Source organism: Monodelphis domestica, chromosome 1 (genome assembly GCF_027887165.1).
Source record: "Monodelphis domestica isolate mMonDom1 chromosome 1, mMonDom1.pri, whole genome shotgun sequence".
In the NCBI taxonomy this organism is placed as follows: Eukaryota; Metazoa; Chordata; class Mammalia; order Didelphimorphia; family Didelphidae; genus Monodelphis; species Monodelphis domestica.
The window spans coordinates 531,867,367-531,884,311 of NC_077227.1; the positions used below are offsets into that span (position 1 = coordinate 531,867,367).

Here is a 16,945-nt window from a genome sequence, read left to right on the forward strand (position 1 = left end):
CATAAGGACAGTAAACCTAACATTTCTTTTGGTAGCAAGAGGCAGAAAAGGGTAGAGTCAACCTAGCATTATGCTGAAGAATAAAGAGATTTGTCATGCCTTGTGGAAACCCTGCCATGTATCCTTTCTGACTCACTTCCTTTTTACATCTGAGTTTTCATTGTGTTGCTGAGATGAATCAGAGGTGCATTTCCACAATAACATGGGAAATTACTTAAATTTTAAAATAATGACAATTTCTGTATTTCAGCAAATTCTGCCAAATTTCACATTTCTATAGCATTTAAAAGGTTCCAAAGCACTTTTTTAATGACAGTCCTGAGAGATAAGAAATACAAGAATTATTATCTTAATTCCATAGATTATATACATTCCCCATTGTAGAATGAGTGAGCCTTTGTGGCCACCATGATATATGGTTAATAATGTCAGGACATATTATTCATTCATTTAACAAATATGCGCAGAACACTGAGTTAGGAACTGATTTGGCTAGACAAAGATAAGTAAAACATAGGCCTTGCTCTTAAAGAACTTAGAGATAAGACACAGATACAAATAACTATAATAGAAACTCAAATGAGTTAAGTTCATGAAAAAGGATCCTAGGATTTAAGCTGGGAGATATCTTTAAAACTATCTAGTAGAACCCCTGTTTTATAGAAGAGAAATCTGAGGCCCTTAGAGATCAAGTGAGTTGCCCCAGGTGACACGGGGAGTAAACAGTAGAGGATAAAATGCTATGGGACCATGTAAGGAAAAAAATCACTATCAGCTAGGAAATAGTGGTAATATGTATATTCCTGAATTCTATGCAAATAATTTTTTTCTAAAATAAGTAACTGATTTATACATTGGAAACATACCATTTATTTATTTGTTTGTTTGTTTGTTTGTTTTTAGGCCCTTACCTTCCATCTTGGAGTCAATACTGTGTATTGGCTCCAAGGCAGAAGAGCGGTAAGGGTTAGTTAGGCAATGGGGTTTAAGTGACTTGACCAGGGTCACACAGCTGGGAAGTGTCTGAGGCCATATTTGAACCTAGGACCTCCCATCTCTAGGACTGGCTCTCACTGAGCTACCTAGCTGCCCCCGGAAACATACTATTTAAAGGAAACCCCCTTCCCCTAGCAGACACGCAATTCCTCTGGGTTTTACATGTGCCATTGATCAAGACCCATTTCTATAACATTAATATTTGCACTAGGGTGATCATTTAGAGTCTATAATCCCCAACCATATCCCCATCCACCCTTGTGATCAAGCAGTTGTTTTTCTTTTGTGTTTCTATTCCCACAGTTCTTCCTCTGGATGTGGATAGTGTTCTTTCTCATAAGGCTCTCCAAATTGTCGGATCACTGCATTGCTGCTAGTAGAGAAGTCCATTACATTCGATTGTGCCACAATGTATCAGTCTCTGTGTACAATGTTCTCCTGGTTCTGTTCCTTTCACTCTACATCAATTCCTGAAGGTCGTTCCAGTTCCCATGGAATTCCTCCAGTTCATTATTCCTTTGAGTGCAATAGTATTCCATCACTAATAGATACCATAATTTGTAGCCATTCCCCAATTGAAGGGCATCCCCTCCTTTTCTAATTTTTTTTTGCCACCACAAAGAGTGCAGCTATGAATATTCTTGTACAGGTCTTTTTCCTTATTATCTCTTTAGGGTACAAACCCAGCAGTGCTATGGCTGGATCAAAGGGCAGACAGTCTTTTAGCACCCTTTGGACATAGTTCCAAATTTCTATCCAGAATGGTTGGATTAATTCACAACTCCACCAGCAGTGCATTAATGTCCCAATTTTGCCACATCCTCTCCAACATTCATTATTTTCAGAAAAACTTTTTTAAAAGGAGCCTTTGTATTAATCATGGCCTAAGTTTTCTAAATTGTCATATAGAAACTGAATTTTAAAGCAGGGTCTAGACCTAGAGAAGGGAGGTTCTGGTTTCAAATCTGGCCTCAGACATGTATATCACAACTGTGTAACCCTGGGCAAGCATCTTAACCCCCATTGCCTAGTCTTTACTGCACTGGAACCAATACACAATATTGATTCTAAGACCAAAGGTAAGGGTTTTTGAAGAAAAAAAAATAGCAGAATCTGTCTAAAGCTCAGTCTGGGCCAAGCCCTTAACATGGTGAGTGATAGAGACAGTGTGGTATGGTGGAAAGTACACTGGATTAGGAGTCAGAAAACCCATGTTCAGATCTTCCTTTCACTTACTATCTGACACCTTTGACAAATTGCTTCACCCATAGCCTGTCCTCAAGATCCTCGTCCATAAAATAAGGGAGTTGGACTGTATCACTTCTAAGATCCCTATGCTCTTGCTCTATGATCCAGTGATTTATCTCCTATTGTTTGTCCCATTCTCTTGAATGAATGCTTTTAGGTAGAACGTTTTTAGAAGGATTTTAGGGTCCATGCCCTGTGATAGTATTCTGATGACATAGCCCTGGGACATCTTCAAGAGCTCAGCCTTCTCTGTTGAGAAATTGCCTTGCAGTTCTACTGGAAGCACAACATTCCCTTCCCCCCTTTCCAGGGATGAAGAATGGAGAGTCCTCTGGAGGGTCATCTATGGATAATTCATACTGCTACTATGCTGTGTGAATTTTAGTTTGTTAATAGCAGGTTAACATCAGGCGAATGGTTCTAACCCCACCCTCTCCCTGGTAGAACCGACACTTTAGGTGGGGTTTCTCACCTTCATAACTGGATTGGGCCTCAGACATCTCTTATGAAACAGAATAGTTCCTGTCCAAAGATTGCTTTTTTCCATATCATGTGAGAGAGATGGCTAGACTGTTCATATGCTTAGCTTTGTAGCCTGTGAAGCAAGAACAAGACCACATCAGTGGATGTATTAATTGCTAGGCAAAAGACTTGAGGTCAGTATTGACATTCATTATCTCTTGGTTTTCATCTTATATACAATTCATTGTTCCTCTGTTTTTTTGCTCAGAGTTCCAGTTTAAGGTGAAGGGTTTGGAGGGAAGGGACACAATCAAATCAATAAACATTTGTTGGGCCACCGTGTGCCAGGAGCTGTGCTGGACTCCGGAGTTACAAAGACAAAATGGAAACACTGCATTTAGGGAGCTTTAGCCTCCCACTAAAATGTATTGTCTGTGATTTAGAAGATTTAAAAGGAATATTTGGTGGCTTGGATGTCAAAGACCCAGTTTATTTCCTTGATTTGTTATGGACTGTCTGTGTGACTTTGGGCAGGTTACTTCTCTGGGCTTCAATTTCCTCATCTTTGGAATGAAGGGGTTGGACTAGATCACCCTCTAGCTCTCAGTTTATAATCTTGTGAAGTGGGTTTGGCCATCAGTGGGGCTCTTGTGGTTCTTCAATGAATGCCTTCTTCCTCTTGAAGTCAGAACATATGTGATTCTGGAGTCTTAGAAGGAAAGCTTAAAGAAAAGGTGAAGTCACAGAGACCAAAGTCTGATATCAGTATCAAATATTTGAAGCCCAGAATACATCTGAAAGCTTCAGAGTAGGTTTGTTGTGAAAGAATTTTAAATGGGTTGAACTTTTAATTTATTTGAATTAGTGGCTTGACTGGTCTCTCTCAGTGTCTATCAGTCTGAGGTCTCCCTCTTGCAAAGCACAGTTTTCTTACCTCTAAGATATGACTCAACTGGAGAGGAAGAATGAAATATATGCTCTCCCTCCCTCCCTCCCTTTCCCCCTCCCTTCTTCACTCTCCCTCCCTTTCTCCCTCCCTCTCCCTCTCCCTCCCCCCCTTGCGTGCTCATGTTCATATTCATACACACCCATATGCAGTTATACAGATTCACACACATTTATCAACAGTCACCTTCATTTATGTACTGATTCAATGCAATGGATAAATTTGATAAGTGCATATATATGTACATGGACATATATATGTGTGTGTGTGTATATATATATATTGCCATTGTTGATTGTAGAAACTTTCTAAGTGAGTGGAGAAAGGATCCCAAAGCCTCCAGAAAAGCATTTCCAAGGTTAAATGTCCACAGAACAGGTGGTGGGGACGGGAACACTGTATTACAATTCTCACATTTTTTTGAACACTGATGTTCAGCCTGAATGCTTTACTGACATGAGCTTGACTTTTACCCTTCTCTCTGGTAGGGGAGGACATCTTTGTAACAAGGAAGAGGGGGAAGAAAACATGTGTATGTATTAGGTGGATGTGCCCAGGTTTCTTCTAGTGTGTGCACCTATTTTCATAGAGCTCCTGATACAAGAAGGCTGATTCTTTGAAAAAGGATGAGTGACAGGAGAGTCAGATAGCCATGTCAGCTCCCTTTGCCTTCATGTGTGCTGGGTGGGGAGAGGGACCCACAGTGAGTGAGTAGTGTCCTGACAGACTTCATTTGGGATGTGGTCCTGGCCAGAAAGGAAAGGTCTCCTTCTATGGTGAGGTGGAGGATGAAGTTCAGCCCTCCTCCCCTGGGTGTTTAAACACATCCAGGAGAGCTTAACTGGGGATATTTCTCAGCACTGAAGTTACAAGATTCAGCACAAATGACTCCTTTCCCTTTTTTTTTCCCTGGAAGTCGTATGGCTAGAAGAAAATATTCAGGTGGGGCATGATGTGGTCTTAAATAGTCAACAAACATTTTTGAAACATCTACTGTATGCCAGACACTTTGCCAAATGCTAGAGGATAGAAAGAAAAGAAAGCCCCCTCCCCCAAATATTCTTCAGTATTTGAAGTACTGTTCAGTGGAAGAGCAGTCAGACTTACTCTATTTGGCCCTTAGATATAGATGGGACCAGGTAGCCTTTGAGGGCTGTCTCAACTCTGAGATTCTTTGACTCTGTTTACCCCATTCAGTGTATTCTTTTTAAAATCAGATTGCATGTGAATTCCCAGATTAGGTAACCTGACAATATAGATAAACACTGGAGGCTGTTAAGTATTTCTTCTGGGTACAGTGATTTCAGGAGGAGGGCATACACACGCCCTCTAATGTAGGTCTGGCTTGAGGATTGTAGCTTGTCACTCCAGTTGGCTGCTAGTGTTAAGACACTAAAATTAGGTTTTCCCCAAGGAGAAAAATGCATAATGAAGGAGTTAGGAAAGTTAGAATTGTTTCCCTGTCTCCAGAGCAAGCTCTGCTGGTGTGTATGGAGGATCTAACTCAGGAGGAAAAAAATTGGTCCCTGGATTACCGAGTAGTTTTCCAGGGGCCCAGTTTTTGTGTAATCAGATAAAGTTTGAGGAGCTTGGAGACTAAGAGGGAATAGTGTGGCATAGAGGCCACAGAACACCACCCTACTGCCCTAGAATTCATTTCATTGAATTTTGCTTCATTGGACCAGGACAATTCAGCAGCAAAAGGAAGGTGAGACTTTTCTTGTCTTATTCATCAGGTGTTGGTGACAGTATATGCTTCATAAGGAACATGTAAGACTTTCTTTTTACTTAGTGCTTTTGATGAGTACAGTAATTCATTTTTTAAAATTTCATCACACCCCAATGCAAAGGACTTTATTGAGATTATTCTCTCTGAGGGTGAAGTTGAAATCGGGATAAGGGGAAATGGTACATTATAAACTCAGAGTAAAAACTCTTCTTAGTCCATGTATTCTCTCTTAATAAGTTTAAATGCTTGTAATTTCAGAAGTAAAATTTCTACCAAAAATTTCTATAAAGACCTAAATTTCATTCAAAGAATGTTCTCCAAAGAAAAAGGCTTCTTTTTTAACTATTAAAAAAAAATAACTTAAAGCATTGGTTCATAGTGAAAAGAGTCCTGGCTTGGGTTTAGAATTTTAGTCCTGTCCCTGCCATTATTGATCAGCCCTATGACCTCCTTGGACAAATTGCTTCACCTCCTTGAGTTTCAGTTTCCTCATTTGTAAAATAGGGGTATGGCCTGGATGGTTCCTAAAATAAGTAAATCCATTGCAGCTGCTTCTCTGGTGCTGTGATCATTTTCAAATCTACTACATCCTATATAATTTTTTTTACCCCCAACCAGAAAAAAATCTACAAGTATAAGAAAGTCCTGAGCAATCCAAGCCGCTGGGAAGTCGTCTTGAAGGAGATCCGGACTCTGGTAGACATGGCCTTGACATCTCCACTGCAGGATGACTCCATACACCAGGCTCCACTGGAGATAGTCTCCAAATTGCTTTCTGAGGTAAAGCTTTGCTCCTGGGTTGGGACCATAATACCTGTTTTTAACCTCATAACACATCTAGAAAATGTAGATATTGCTCTTCTATTTCTTTTTTTATTCTCTGGTGAGCTCTGCTTCTTTTCATAAACAACAGACAAGAAGTAAAATTCAGACTGAGGTCATTATTGTTAACAAATTGCAAAAAGTCATGTTTGCCAGAGAATTTCATTTTGAGAGAGAGAGAGAGAGAGAGAGAGAGAGAGAGAGAGAGAGAGAGAGAGAGAGAGAGAGAGAGAGAGAGAATGTGTGTGTGTGTGTGTGTGTGTGTGTGTGTGTGTGTGTGTGTGTGCGCACCCGCCCGCCTGCCTCTTTTGCAGTTTGGTGAAACCTCTGGTGTACTTATTCTTAGAATAATGTCTATTACCTAAATTAATAACATGAAAAAATGCTAAATGGAGGTTACTGAGGGGAAAAATATAATTTTTTCCCCTCCATCTAAGTTCAGCAATCTCCTGAAATCTATTCTCTTCCCCCCTCCTACCCCTCGTTCCCCAGGTTTCTGTCCATTAGACCTTATGTTGCAGCCCAAGCTATCCTTTTATTCACATGGCTCTACCTAGTGTCAGAGAGGAAGTACACAGTGAGCCTGAAGGCCTTGCTTTTGTGATCACTTTGAACTTTGAGGCTGTTTACATCCATCTTGCTGCTATTATTGCCCTAGATGGCTTGACCGTGTAGGTACTTATGACCTTGAAAGTACCTTTTTAGTGTGGAGGAAAAGAAACCAAAAGACTTCAGCCAGAGCTAAGGATATATGTCAGCTTTAGTCCTGGAGGCTGGACTGGCTTAGAGGTAGTGCCTGGAGAATTTCTGGGAGTCACATTTGTAATAATCCCCACTGACAGGTTGGCAGAAGAAGGAAAGAGGCTGTGTAAAAGCAACCTTGGCCACTGGCTCATAGTCCACATTGATTCTAATGTTAGCAGTTCATACTGGCTACAAGTTACACTTGCCTTCTGTAATTTGTGCTCTAAATCTCTTGCTTGGACCTTTTTCTGGCAAAAGATAGCTTTTGTTACCTCCTGATCAGGCAGGACTTTGCCAGTTAGTCAGTAAATCAACAAAGCATTTATTCAGCATATACTATGTGCCAGGCATTGTACTAAGTTCTAGGAATATAAAAAAGGCAAAAACACTCCTGTACTCAAGGAGCTCAAAGGGGAGATATATAAATACCCAAATTATACAAAATATAGCTAGGGTAGATAGAAGGTAATCTCTAAGGCAAAGCACTAGTAACTGAGGGTAGGGTGGTATTGGGGCAAGACTGAGAAAGGTCTCCTAAAAGTTATATTTGTTATATGTTGAAATGAGGCCAGGGAAGTTAAAAGATGGAAGTGAGGAGAGGGAGAGAATTCCGCACCTGCAAGACTACCAGGACAGGCAAGAAGAGAAAGATATGATGAAATGTCATATGTGAGGAATGAGGAACAGCAAATACTCTAATGTGCCTGGATCTTAGACCTTGTAGAGGGGAATAGAGTGGAAGAAGCCTAGAAAGGTAGGGAGGGGTAGCATATGAAAAACTAAATGCAAGAGGCCTTTTTATTTGATTTTGGAAGTAACATGGAGCCCATCAGATTGATGGAGTTGGGGGACTGAGAGGAGACAGAATGATGCTTTAGAAAAAATCACTTTGATATAAAGAGATGAAAAGAGAGGAAAAAAAGAATACATATCATGATTACATTAAAAAAAATAATAGCCACAAAATCATGAGAAAAAAGTATCCAAGTAAAGCAAATCCAAAGGCAATTTAAAAGCAGAAGATGTTTATATTAGCACACCTATATTATTCACATGTTTTTAAAACAAATTGTAAACAATGTGAAGTTTGTGGTTTTGCACATAATCTTATGCATTTGTTTAGTTAAATGTTTTTTGGTAGTGGCGGTGGTTACTGAGTATATAATAACACAAACAAAAAACAAAGAAGGCCCAACTTTTGTTCTTTCCACTTTCTTAAAAGGAAAGATATGAAAAGTGTGTTAGGAAAAAAAATCACTTTGGCAGCCAAGTGGAAGGTGCATGTGGAGTGAGGAGAGAGTTGAGGCAGGGAAGCCAATTAGAAGCTATTGTAGTAGTCCAGAGAGGAGTAATGATGGCTTAAATTAGTATGATAGCTGTATAAATAGAGAGAAGATGTATACTAGAGGTATTGTGAAAGTAGAAATGACAAAATTTGATAAGGGTTGGATATATGACAATGTGGTCCAATATGACACCAAAGTTGAAACATAGGTGCCTAGGAGGATGATAAGGTCTTTGAGAGTAATAGAGAATTTTGGAAGTTTGGGGTCAAAAGTAATGAATCCTGTTTTGGATGATAAGTAGAACTCAGCCTCCCTATTTACCTAACACTGGGTTCTGGTTGGTCTTTAACAAATATTTGCTGAGGACCCTAGAATTTTAATTAAGTCCACTGTTAGCCAGTCTCATGTCCCTGTAATACATCAGATAGAATAAATAGATAGAATCAGATAGAACAGATAGAAGACTGTCCTGCTTTTGCTTAGCACCACACATCCTCTGTTGAGCTATTTGCTCTTTTAGTATCCCCACACCATAAATCTCTCCTTCTATTGATTGTCTGACTAACTTTCCCACTACCAGATTTCCTTGCTATACTTTGTTTTGAATTGATCAAGGAGTCCACAAACATGGTATCCATTACTGGGTGGTCAAGGTTCTCTTCTACTGAATGGGAGTCCAGTGAGGCATGGTGAGGCCTTCTGACCTGCTTTGAAGAAGGGCAGGCAAGAGGGCCATCTGACAGAGAGACTGAAGGTCAGAAAGATGATGAGGGTTCTGCACGCAGATTGGAAACAAGGAACAAAGAGCAAGGGTTAGGAACATTAGGCAAGAAATTGTCGCAATGGCCCTTTGATAAATCAACTTCAGTGAAGGAGTTCCTTCTGATTCTACTGTACCTAACAGGATTAAGACATCCTATATGTATTCATGCAAAACGGACATTCAGGGAAACACGTATTTTTAACTCTTCCAAATATGGTAGGATATTCTTTCATTTTATTCAAAGTATTCCTTTGACATTCTTGTTAACATGAATAGGCAGCACAGTATGAGAGCTGTTATCAAGCCTGTCACAGGTAAGGGAAGGTAGGGAAAGGAAAAAGGAAGAAAAAAGAGAAAGAGGCACAAATTCTGTCTGACGAGAGAGGAGAATTTTTGGAGAGGTGAAACAACTTTTTTTTTTTAAACCCTTACCTTCTGTCTTGGAGTCAATACTGTGTATTGGCTCCAAGGCAGAAGAGTGGTAAGGGCTAGGCAATGGGGGTCAAGTGACTTGCCCAGGGTCACACAGCTAGGAAGTGGCTGAGGCCGGATTTGAACCTAGGACCTCCTGTCTCTAGGCCTGGTTCTCAATCCACTGAGCTACCCAGCTGCCCCCAAGGTGAAACAACTTTTGATATCTTAGTATCTCTTGTTTTCTTGTTGAAGAGAGAATGCCAAATCCCTGTGGTGGCTAGTCCTTAGGGGACTAGAAGTTTAGGAGTTTTTCCTAAAAGAGTGACTAGTAAAGTGAATTTTAAAACGTAAAAATGGAAACTGTTTGACATAAGACTTTCTTCATTACAAAGCATTTAAGAAAGACATTTTACTGATACTTTCTAACCTGCTGGCACAGATGGGAACAAAGGTGGTGATCCACAACAGAGAAATGAATGAACAAATTCAGTTGTAAAGAAGAGCTATGATGTTTCATGTAGAATGGATGGGGATGACTCTGTTCACATCAAAACCTCCTAGCACAGTACAGAAGCCTGGAATGGGGCCTGTTAATTAAATACCATCCTTTGAACAGTACAGGCATGGGCGGGAGATTCTGCCAGCAAAGTGTAGCGCTGACACTTCCTTTTTGGGAGCAAGATTCACCAGCAGCAAACCAGGTTTGACTTTGCTCTGAAATATGAGCATGTCTGTGGTTGAGTTTCTATGGCCTCAGTGAAGGCAGTGGGGGCTCATTAAGTTAGCTGGTCAGGGCCTCTGAGAATCATGGCAATGTTCCTTCAAACCCAGACAAACTGGAGAATTGAGCCTTTTTAAACTCATGATATAGACATTGGCTCACAATGTCAATTTTAGAAATTTCAAAACCTCATCAGGAGACAGTTCATGATCTATAAGTTGAGGGTATGTGCCCCCATCAGGTGGGTTTCCATACAAGACTCTTAGCAGGATTTGTAAAAGTCAAACACTGAGTAAACTCACTGGTCCTTGCTGACACCTGCAATGCAGAAAAACCTTAATAGTGGTCCATGGACCAAGCTCTAGCATAACACATAAGAAAGTAACTCAAGAACTTTGCTTTTTCCTCTACACTTCTATAAATGTATAAGTTTTATATATAAGCCCCTTGAAAGCGGAGTTTTTAGTTTTTGTCTTTGTATCCCTTGTACCTAGCAGAGTGCCCAAAACATGGTAATCTCCATGAATGCTTGCTGAATTAAATAAAATTATTACAAATCAGCTCTTTTTCTCACAATAGGCATATAGCACACTGATAGAAAATTCCTGAAAGTAAAGATGAGTCTTCTAAATGGTTTTGATATCATCCTCCCTCTTCTCTCTCCGAAGTCCACCCTTTTCCCAGAAAAAGCTAGTGGTGAAGATATTGGTGTTCTTGAGTACACTGCTTTCAGAAATGAGGACAAGCACTTATCTGTAACACTGACCTTTCCTCAGCCCCTTCATCCTGATTCTAGGTCCTTTGGTTGACAGTTGAAGTAAAACTTAAAGGAGATTCATCTGGTTGAGAGAACCCACCCTTCTGGTGTGTCTTTCCTACAGAACTAGAAAGGAGCAATCTACCGGAATATATCTTTTGAACTTTGAGGATACTACCTTAAAGCTCTGCTTAAGAACCTTGTTTGGTTTGTTTGGGTGCAGTTTTACTGTGTAGTATGGATGTCCAAGCACTCTAAGCCAAAAGCCCTTTGCAGTAAGCATTTTATTAATTATTTTTAGTCAACAAAGGTCTAAAGGCAATTCTAATCAGTTGTTTTTTGTTTTTGTTTTTGTTTTTTACAGAAAGTAGTTATATGGAAAATACTGATGAAGTTAAGTTGGGTTCTGCCAAATTCTGACACAAAAATCTTATATACTTCTGAAATGTGAACAAGATTTTTTTGGGGGGGAGGGTGGTGTCAAAGATTTTTTTTTTACCTTAAAAGCAATAACTCTCACTGCCTTGAATATCTTGGAAACCAACTTAGGAGTTGATTAAAATTCTTTCTTCAATTGCTTCACTGTGGTGGGAAGGTAAATACTAGGTTCTCAAATCATGATAGAAAGATAACTCCATAGTTCCCAAAGGCTGTCTTGGTGGGGTGCAAACTCCTTTGGCAGGTTATACCAAACTGGAAAGTTTTTGAGTAGACATCTAGTGAGAGACCATGCATCCATTGTTCAAGGACCATCCTAGCTTAATTTCCAGATGTTTGCCACCAGGTTGGTTACAAGGTCTTAAATTATATAACCACAACACCTCTCAAAGATCACCTATTTATGCCTTGTTAGTCAGTAGAGGGAATACTCACACTGATGAAATCACAGATCCTTGCAGTATTTTAGATAAGAAATAAGCATTTTTAAAAAGAGCTGTCCTCTTTACAAATGTCCCTGAGTGAAGATACAAGTAGGGAATTCTATAGTATCACCATAAAGAGTTTGCTCCACCAGTTATGTGCCCCTGGGACCACATCAGAAACTGTTGGTTAAAGAAAAATAAGGCTCTAAACCACACATTTTTAACTTTCTTCTAAGCCTCCTTCATTCTCATTTTTATATATCTACATACTTGTGAGTACTAAATTCAAAGTTTTCTAAACCTTTTTTTCTCATTATTCATTCCTTTAGAACACCAACTTGACCACTCAAGAGCATGAAAACATTATTGTGGTAAGTATACACTGTCCCTTGGGCCTTGATGAACATTGGGGGCTCCCTGATGATCAGAGTAAAAATTTAATTCATTTTAGATGATTTGCTTACTTGTGGGCAGAATTTTCTCCACCTACATTGGATTTCTTCTTCTTCTAAAGCCTCCAAGTTTCTAGTGGATGCATGTAGGTTAACCTTTCTCTTCCTGAACTCTTTAAAAGAAGACTTTTAAGAGCAAGGCAGGGAAAGAGATGGCAAGGATAGTTTAACACTGGTTCAGTCACAAGCAAAGCAGCTGAAAGAGTAGCTTCTTTCTAGCAGCCAGTGAGATTTTAATTGATCTATAAATAGAATTTAGACTTAATTGATGCTGGTTTCTCGAGTGAGATAATAATTTCTAGTACTTTACTATGATCTTAGAGTCTTGTTCTTTATGATTTTCTGGTTCTTTACTATGATGCTATAATAAAATATCTTTCTGGGCCTATTTTTGGCTCTGAAGTATGCCCTTCAAGTGTGTGAAAATTGCATTGAACCACTAACAAATGGTATCAGGAAGCCAGCAGCAGCTCATATATACTCTTAGATGATGCTTTGAGCCTGCTCACCAGGAAACTCAGGTCTTGCCTCTCCACCATGGCTTTGACAAACCAAATACAGCCCATTGAATCAGGGCTCCCCAGGCCATTAGTGTGTGGTTAAGCTTAGGAGGGGTTTCTGGGACCATAGAGGCTTTTCCTGGCTATCACATATTCATGCCCTACATTCCCTATCTGCCCTTCTCCAAAGTCTTCCCCAGAGATAAAGATGGAAGAAATGAGTGATACTACTCTTATTTTCCAGAGGCCCAATCTCTGGTACTCCCTTTTCTTTTGCCATTTAACCTGGTAGATCAAACAGTGGAAGGAACATTGAATTTAGAGTGAGAAGATGTGGTTTCAAATTTTGACTCTGCCATTGACAAGTTTTCCCTCTGTAAAATGATAGATTTGGACCAGATGATCTGATCCTCTGATTTTACCTGTTTAAAAGGTTAGAAGTTTGTTTTTTTGTGCTGTCCAGATGCCTCCTTATATTATTGAGAGTCTTGACTCTTGAAAAAGATTTGTGATCAGGAGAAATCATGGTAGTCCTGGCTTCTTTGGAAGATCACATTTCAGTTGTCTTCACAGACCTTTCATGCATGAGACATGACTGCTCCTTGGTATCCAGACAGGAATTGGCAAGAGATGTGGCATCTTAAATGCAGAGCAGGAACAGAAATTTAGCCCGAGGGCAGGAAAGAGAAACCATCTATAGTGCACATTTACCCCAACCTGTTTTCAGAGCTTTGAATACTTAGTTTGATCAGGTCTACAGGCTCCAGCCAAGACCAGGTTAAAAAAAAACAGGCTGCAGCAACAATCAGCAATATCAGCAGGTCCAATTTCTCCCTTTGTTTGCAATACTGACTGCCTTAGGTTGCCTAGCTACAGAGAAGGAAGGTGACTTGAACTTTGGGGAAAGCTAGGTACTTGAAGAATCATAAATTCTTTGGATTCAGAGCTGGAAAAATACCTTAAAGATAACACATCCTCTCTATTTTACAGAGGGGGAAAGTAAGACCCAGGAAAGGAATGTAATGTGCTCAACATATAAATAGCAGACCAGAAATTGATCCCTAGTTTCCTGATTCACTGTCCAAGGCATTTTCTACTATAATGTAGGTTCTTTGTTATTCAGAGAGGGGAGGGGGAAAAAAGCAAAAGATTCCCCCTATGTAAGTCCAGTTTTAAACACTCTGAAAATGAGCTCTGGGTCTTGTTAATTGTTGGCCCTGTAGTAATAACTTTTCTGCCTTCTTTAAACTTAAGCAAAAATATTATGTAGTTATTGATTCTCAAAGAAAATCCCTGGTGCTGTAGGAAATGATGAGAGGTTGTGTTCTCTGTAGCCATTTAGAAACGTACCCAAACCCTCCAACCCCTACCACCTTGAGGTGAGAACCAGTCTGATGTCCAGCTTCTTTCAGTTATATTGGAAGTTCCTTGAAGGCAGGGACCCCATTCTTAAGAATTCTTAGATATCTGGTATTTTCATTTGATTGGTTGCCAGTTCTGTATTGTGTCTCTTCTACTTCATAGTTATATGAGAGAAAAAGGGAGAATGAGAATGAAGAATATTCCTAATTTGAAACACATTATGCAAGGGTCTTGATCAGTTTTTAATTTGTATCAGTTTTTGCTACTGGAAATCCACATGAACCATAAGATCAAAGATTTAGAGCTGGAAAGAATAGTAAAGGTCATATCCAACCCCTTCATTTTATTGATGAGGAAAGTAAGACCAAGGGTGATTAGGTGAAACTTGACCAAAGTCACAGAATTTAGGAAGTGGCAGAACCCGGATTCTAGCCTGGAAACTTTGATTCCTAATCCAGAGTTCTTTTTACTGGTGTATAGTGCCCCAACATTGTAATATGCCATGCAGAATCTCTATTGAATGATAGGGTGGCATAATGGAAAGATCTTAGTCCTGGGTGAGAGTCCTTTTTTCCAAACTAACTAGACATATGGCCTTGAACAAACTTCACCTGGGAAGTCTCCAAAATGGTGATGATCTGTGAAATGATGATAACCCCTACCTCTTTCTTTTACAGGATAGTTCTCAGAATTCAGAAAGGTTTACATTTATGGAGTACCTCACAATATAAATTATTATTGTTATAGGACTCCTTGTGATACTCAGATTATTCCCATGATGTATGCAACTGATCCTCTACATTATCCATAAGGCCTAATGTAAAATATAGTTTCCAGCTCTAGATAGTATCTAACCTTAAGGCTTTGAGCAATCACCAAACCTCCCTCACAATCTCTTAAGGTACTGGAATGAATTCAGTTTTTCAAGGTATCATATGGCAATACTAATTTATAGTTGTTTAAAGTTTCCTCATTAGAATCTTCCTAGCAATTAGAGTTGTTAAAAGAGGAAAGAACCTCCTTGGAATACTGAGTTTCCATCACTGGAGGTGTTAAATCAGGGTTTAAATGGCAATTGTAAGGAACTTTTTGAAGAGGTGGCTGTATTGGTAGAAAGGTTGGAGTAGATTTCTAAGTATAAACAATTTAGTGTAATGCAGATTCAAATTAATGCTTTTTTAAAAAAGTCACTGAAATGCTGAAGTTTTTCTTTACATTGAGCCAAAATCTGTCTCTGCAGCGTCTACCTATTCATCGTTCCTTGTTCTACCCAATAGGTTTGAGCAGAATAAATCTAATCCTTTCCCCAAAAGATATATTTAAAGATATTGATTGTGTATCCTTTAATAACTCTTTTCTCCAGGTCATATAAGCCTAGTATCCTCAACCAACCCTCTTACCAATTAGATTTCTGCTTTCCGAATGTTATAACTTGCCAATTTCCTTTTTAAAATAAGACACTCAGGACTGAAAAACCTACCTCGGATATAGTCTGAAAGTCAGAATGGGGGAAAGTACAGTTGAACCCATCACTTCACCCTTTCTGAATATTTCTCCTCCCTCAGTACAACCAAAAAGAGGGTTTCTCCCCTCCCCCCCTTTTTTTAATGGGGAACAAGTCTATGTTGAATCATAGAGCTGTGAAGTCTACTAAAATTCCCAGAACTTTTCTCTTTGACCTGTTTTATGCCTATTAATACCTCATACACATATACAGTTTTAAAGTACTTAAACACCCATTCCATCATTTGCTTCTTATTATACTTTCATGAGGAGGGGAGGGGAGGTATCACCTCTGTTTTATAGAGAAGAATCCTGAGATCACAAGACAAATTATTTGATCAAGATCATACAAATATCAGGTAGTATAACTTGGACTTAGAATCCAGGTCTCCATATTCTCAGGCCAATCAATGCTCTAAGACAGTGATGTCAAGCTTTCCTTACAGGGCCACATATTGGCTTAGAAAACCACAAATTAGCATTATATGTATTATATTTTTATTTGTTTTATTAAAGATTTCTATGATACATTTTAATATGGTTGGGTTGCACTCAGGACTCTTTCCCCCCCTCTTCCCCAGTCTATTTTGGCACCTTTACTTTTAAGAGAACTCATTGTTATAATCAACCTCAGAATGCAAGGACAGGACTCTTTTTCCACCTGTCTGTTGCCAGGACCATATTTTCTCTCAGAAGAAAGCTGATGTTCTATCTGCATTCCTGTTAAGGGGTCAAATGGAAATATCTCTGCTCATTATTTTTCAGGCAATTGCTCCTTTGCTGGAAAACAATCATCCCCCACCTGACCTCTGTGAATTTTTCTGCAAGGTACCAAGACTCAATTTCTAAAATCTTTGTTTCTGTTTGGAAAATTCCTGCCCCTGTATCTGTGTATTATATATACTGAATAAAAACATCATATGTTGAAATATCTTAACCAGCCCTGGGCATCATGTACAGTAACTGTAATATGGGCATTACTCAGGAAGCATGCACTGGATAATGAGTGAATGTATGAGTCTCCTTTCTCAGTGATTAAATTAAGCTTTCTATTACACAGAATCAGAGAAGCAAACCCAAACAGAGTAACCAGTGTTATGTTTGGTTTGGGATTCCTTTACATATCTTTTGGGAGATGGGAGATGACTCTTTTTTGCAACCAGACCTGGTTTCTTTGTGATATTGTATTTTTTTAAAAAATCCTTACCTTCCATCTTAGAATCAATACTGTATATCAGTTTCAAGGCAGAAGAGTTTACCGCGAGGCAATAGTGGGCTAAGTGACTTGCTTAGCTAAGATCATGTAGCTAGGAAGTGTTGGAGGCCAGATTTGAAACCAGGACCTTCCATCTCCAGGTCTGGCTCTGAATTCACTAA

At 39.3% G+C, this 16,945-nt stretch overlaps 1 protein-coding gene across 3 annotated transcripts in view; it reads left to right on the forward strand.

The window, feature by feature from the left end:
* The window catches only part of CMIP (c-Maf inducing protein), a 278,542-nt gene that overhangs the window by 205,817 nt on the left and 55,780 nt on the right, over window positions 1-16,945 (forward strand). For all 3 annotated transcript variants that reach the window (XM_001380927.4, XM_007476119.3, XM_056813298.1), the window contains exons 4-6: window positions 6,000-6,161; window positions 12,081-12,122; window positions 16,334-16,396. In XM_001380927.4, coding sequence (XP_001380964.1) covers window positions 6,000-6,161; window positions 12,081-12,122; window positions 16,334-16,396 — 267 coding nt within the window. The remainder of the gene's footprint in view (window positions 1-5,999; window positions 6,162-12,080; window positions 12,123-16,333; window positions 16,397-16,945) is intronic.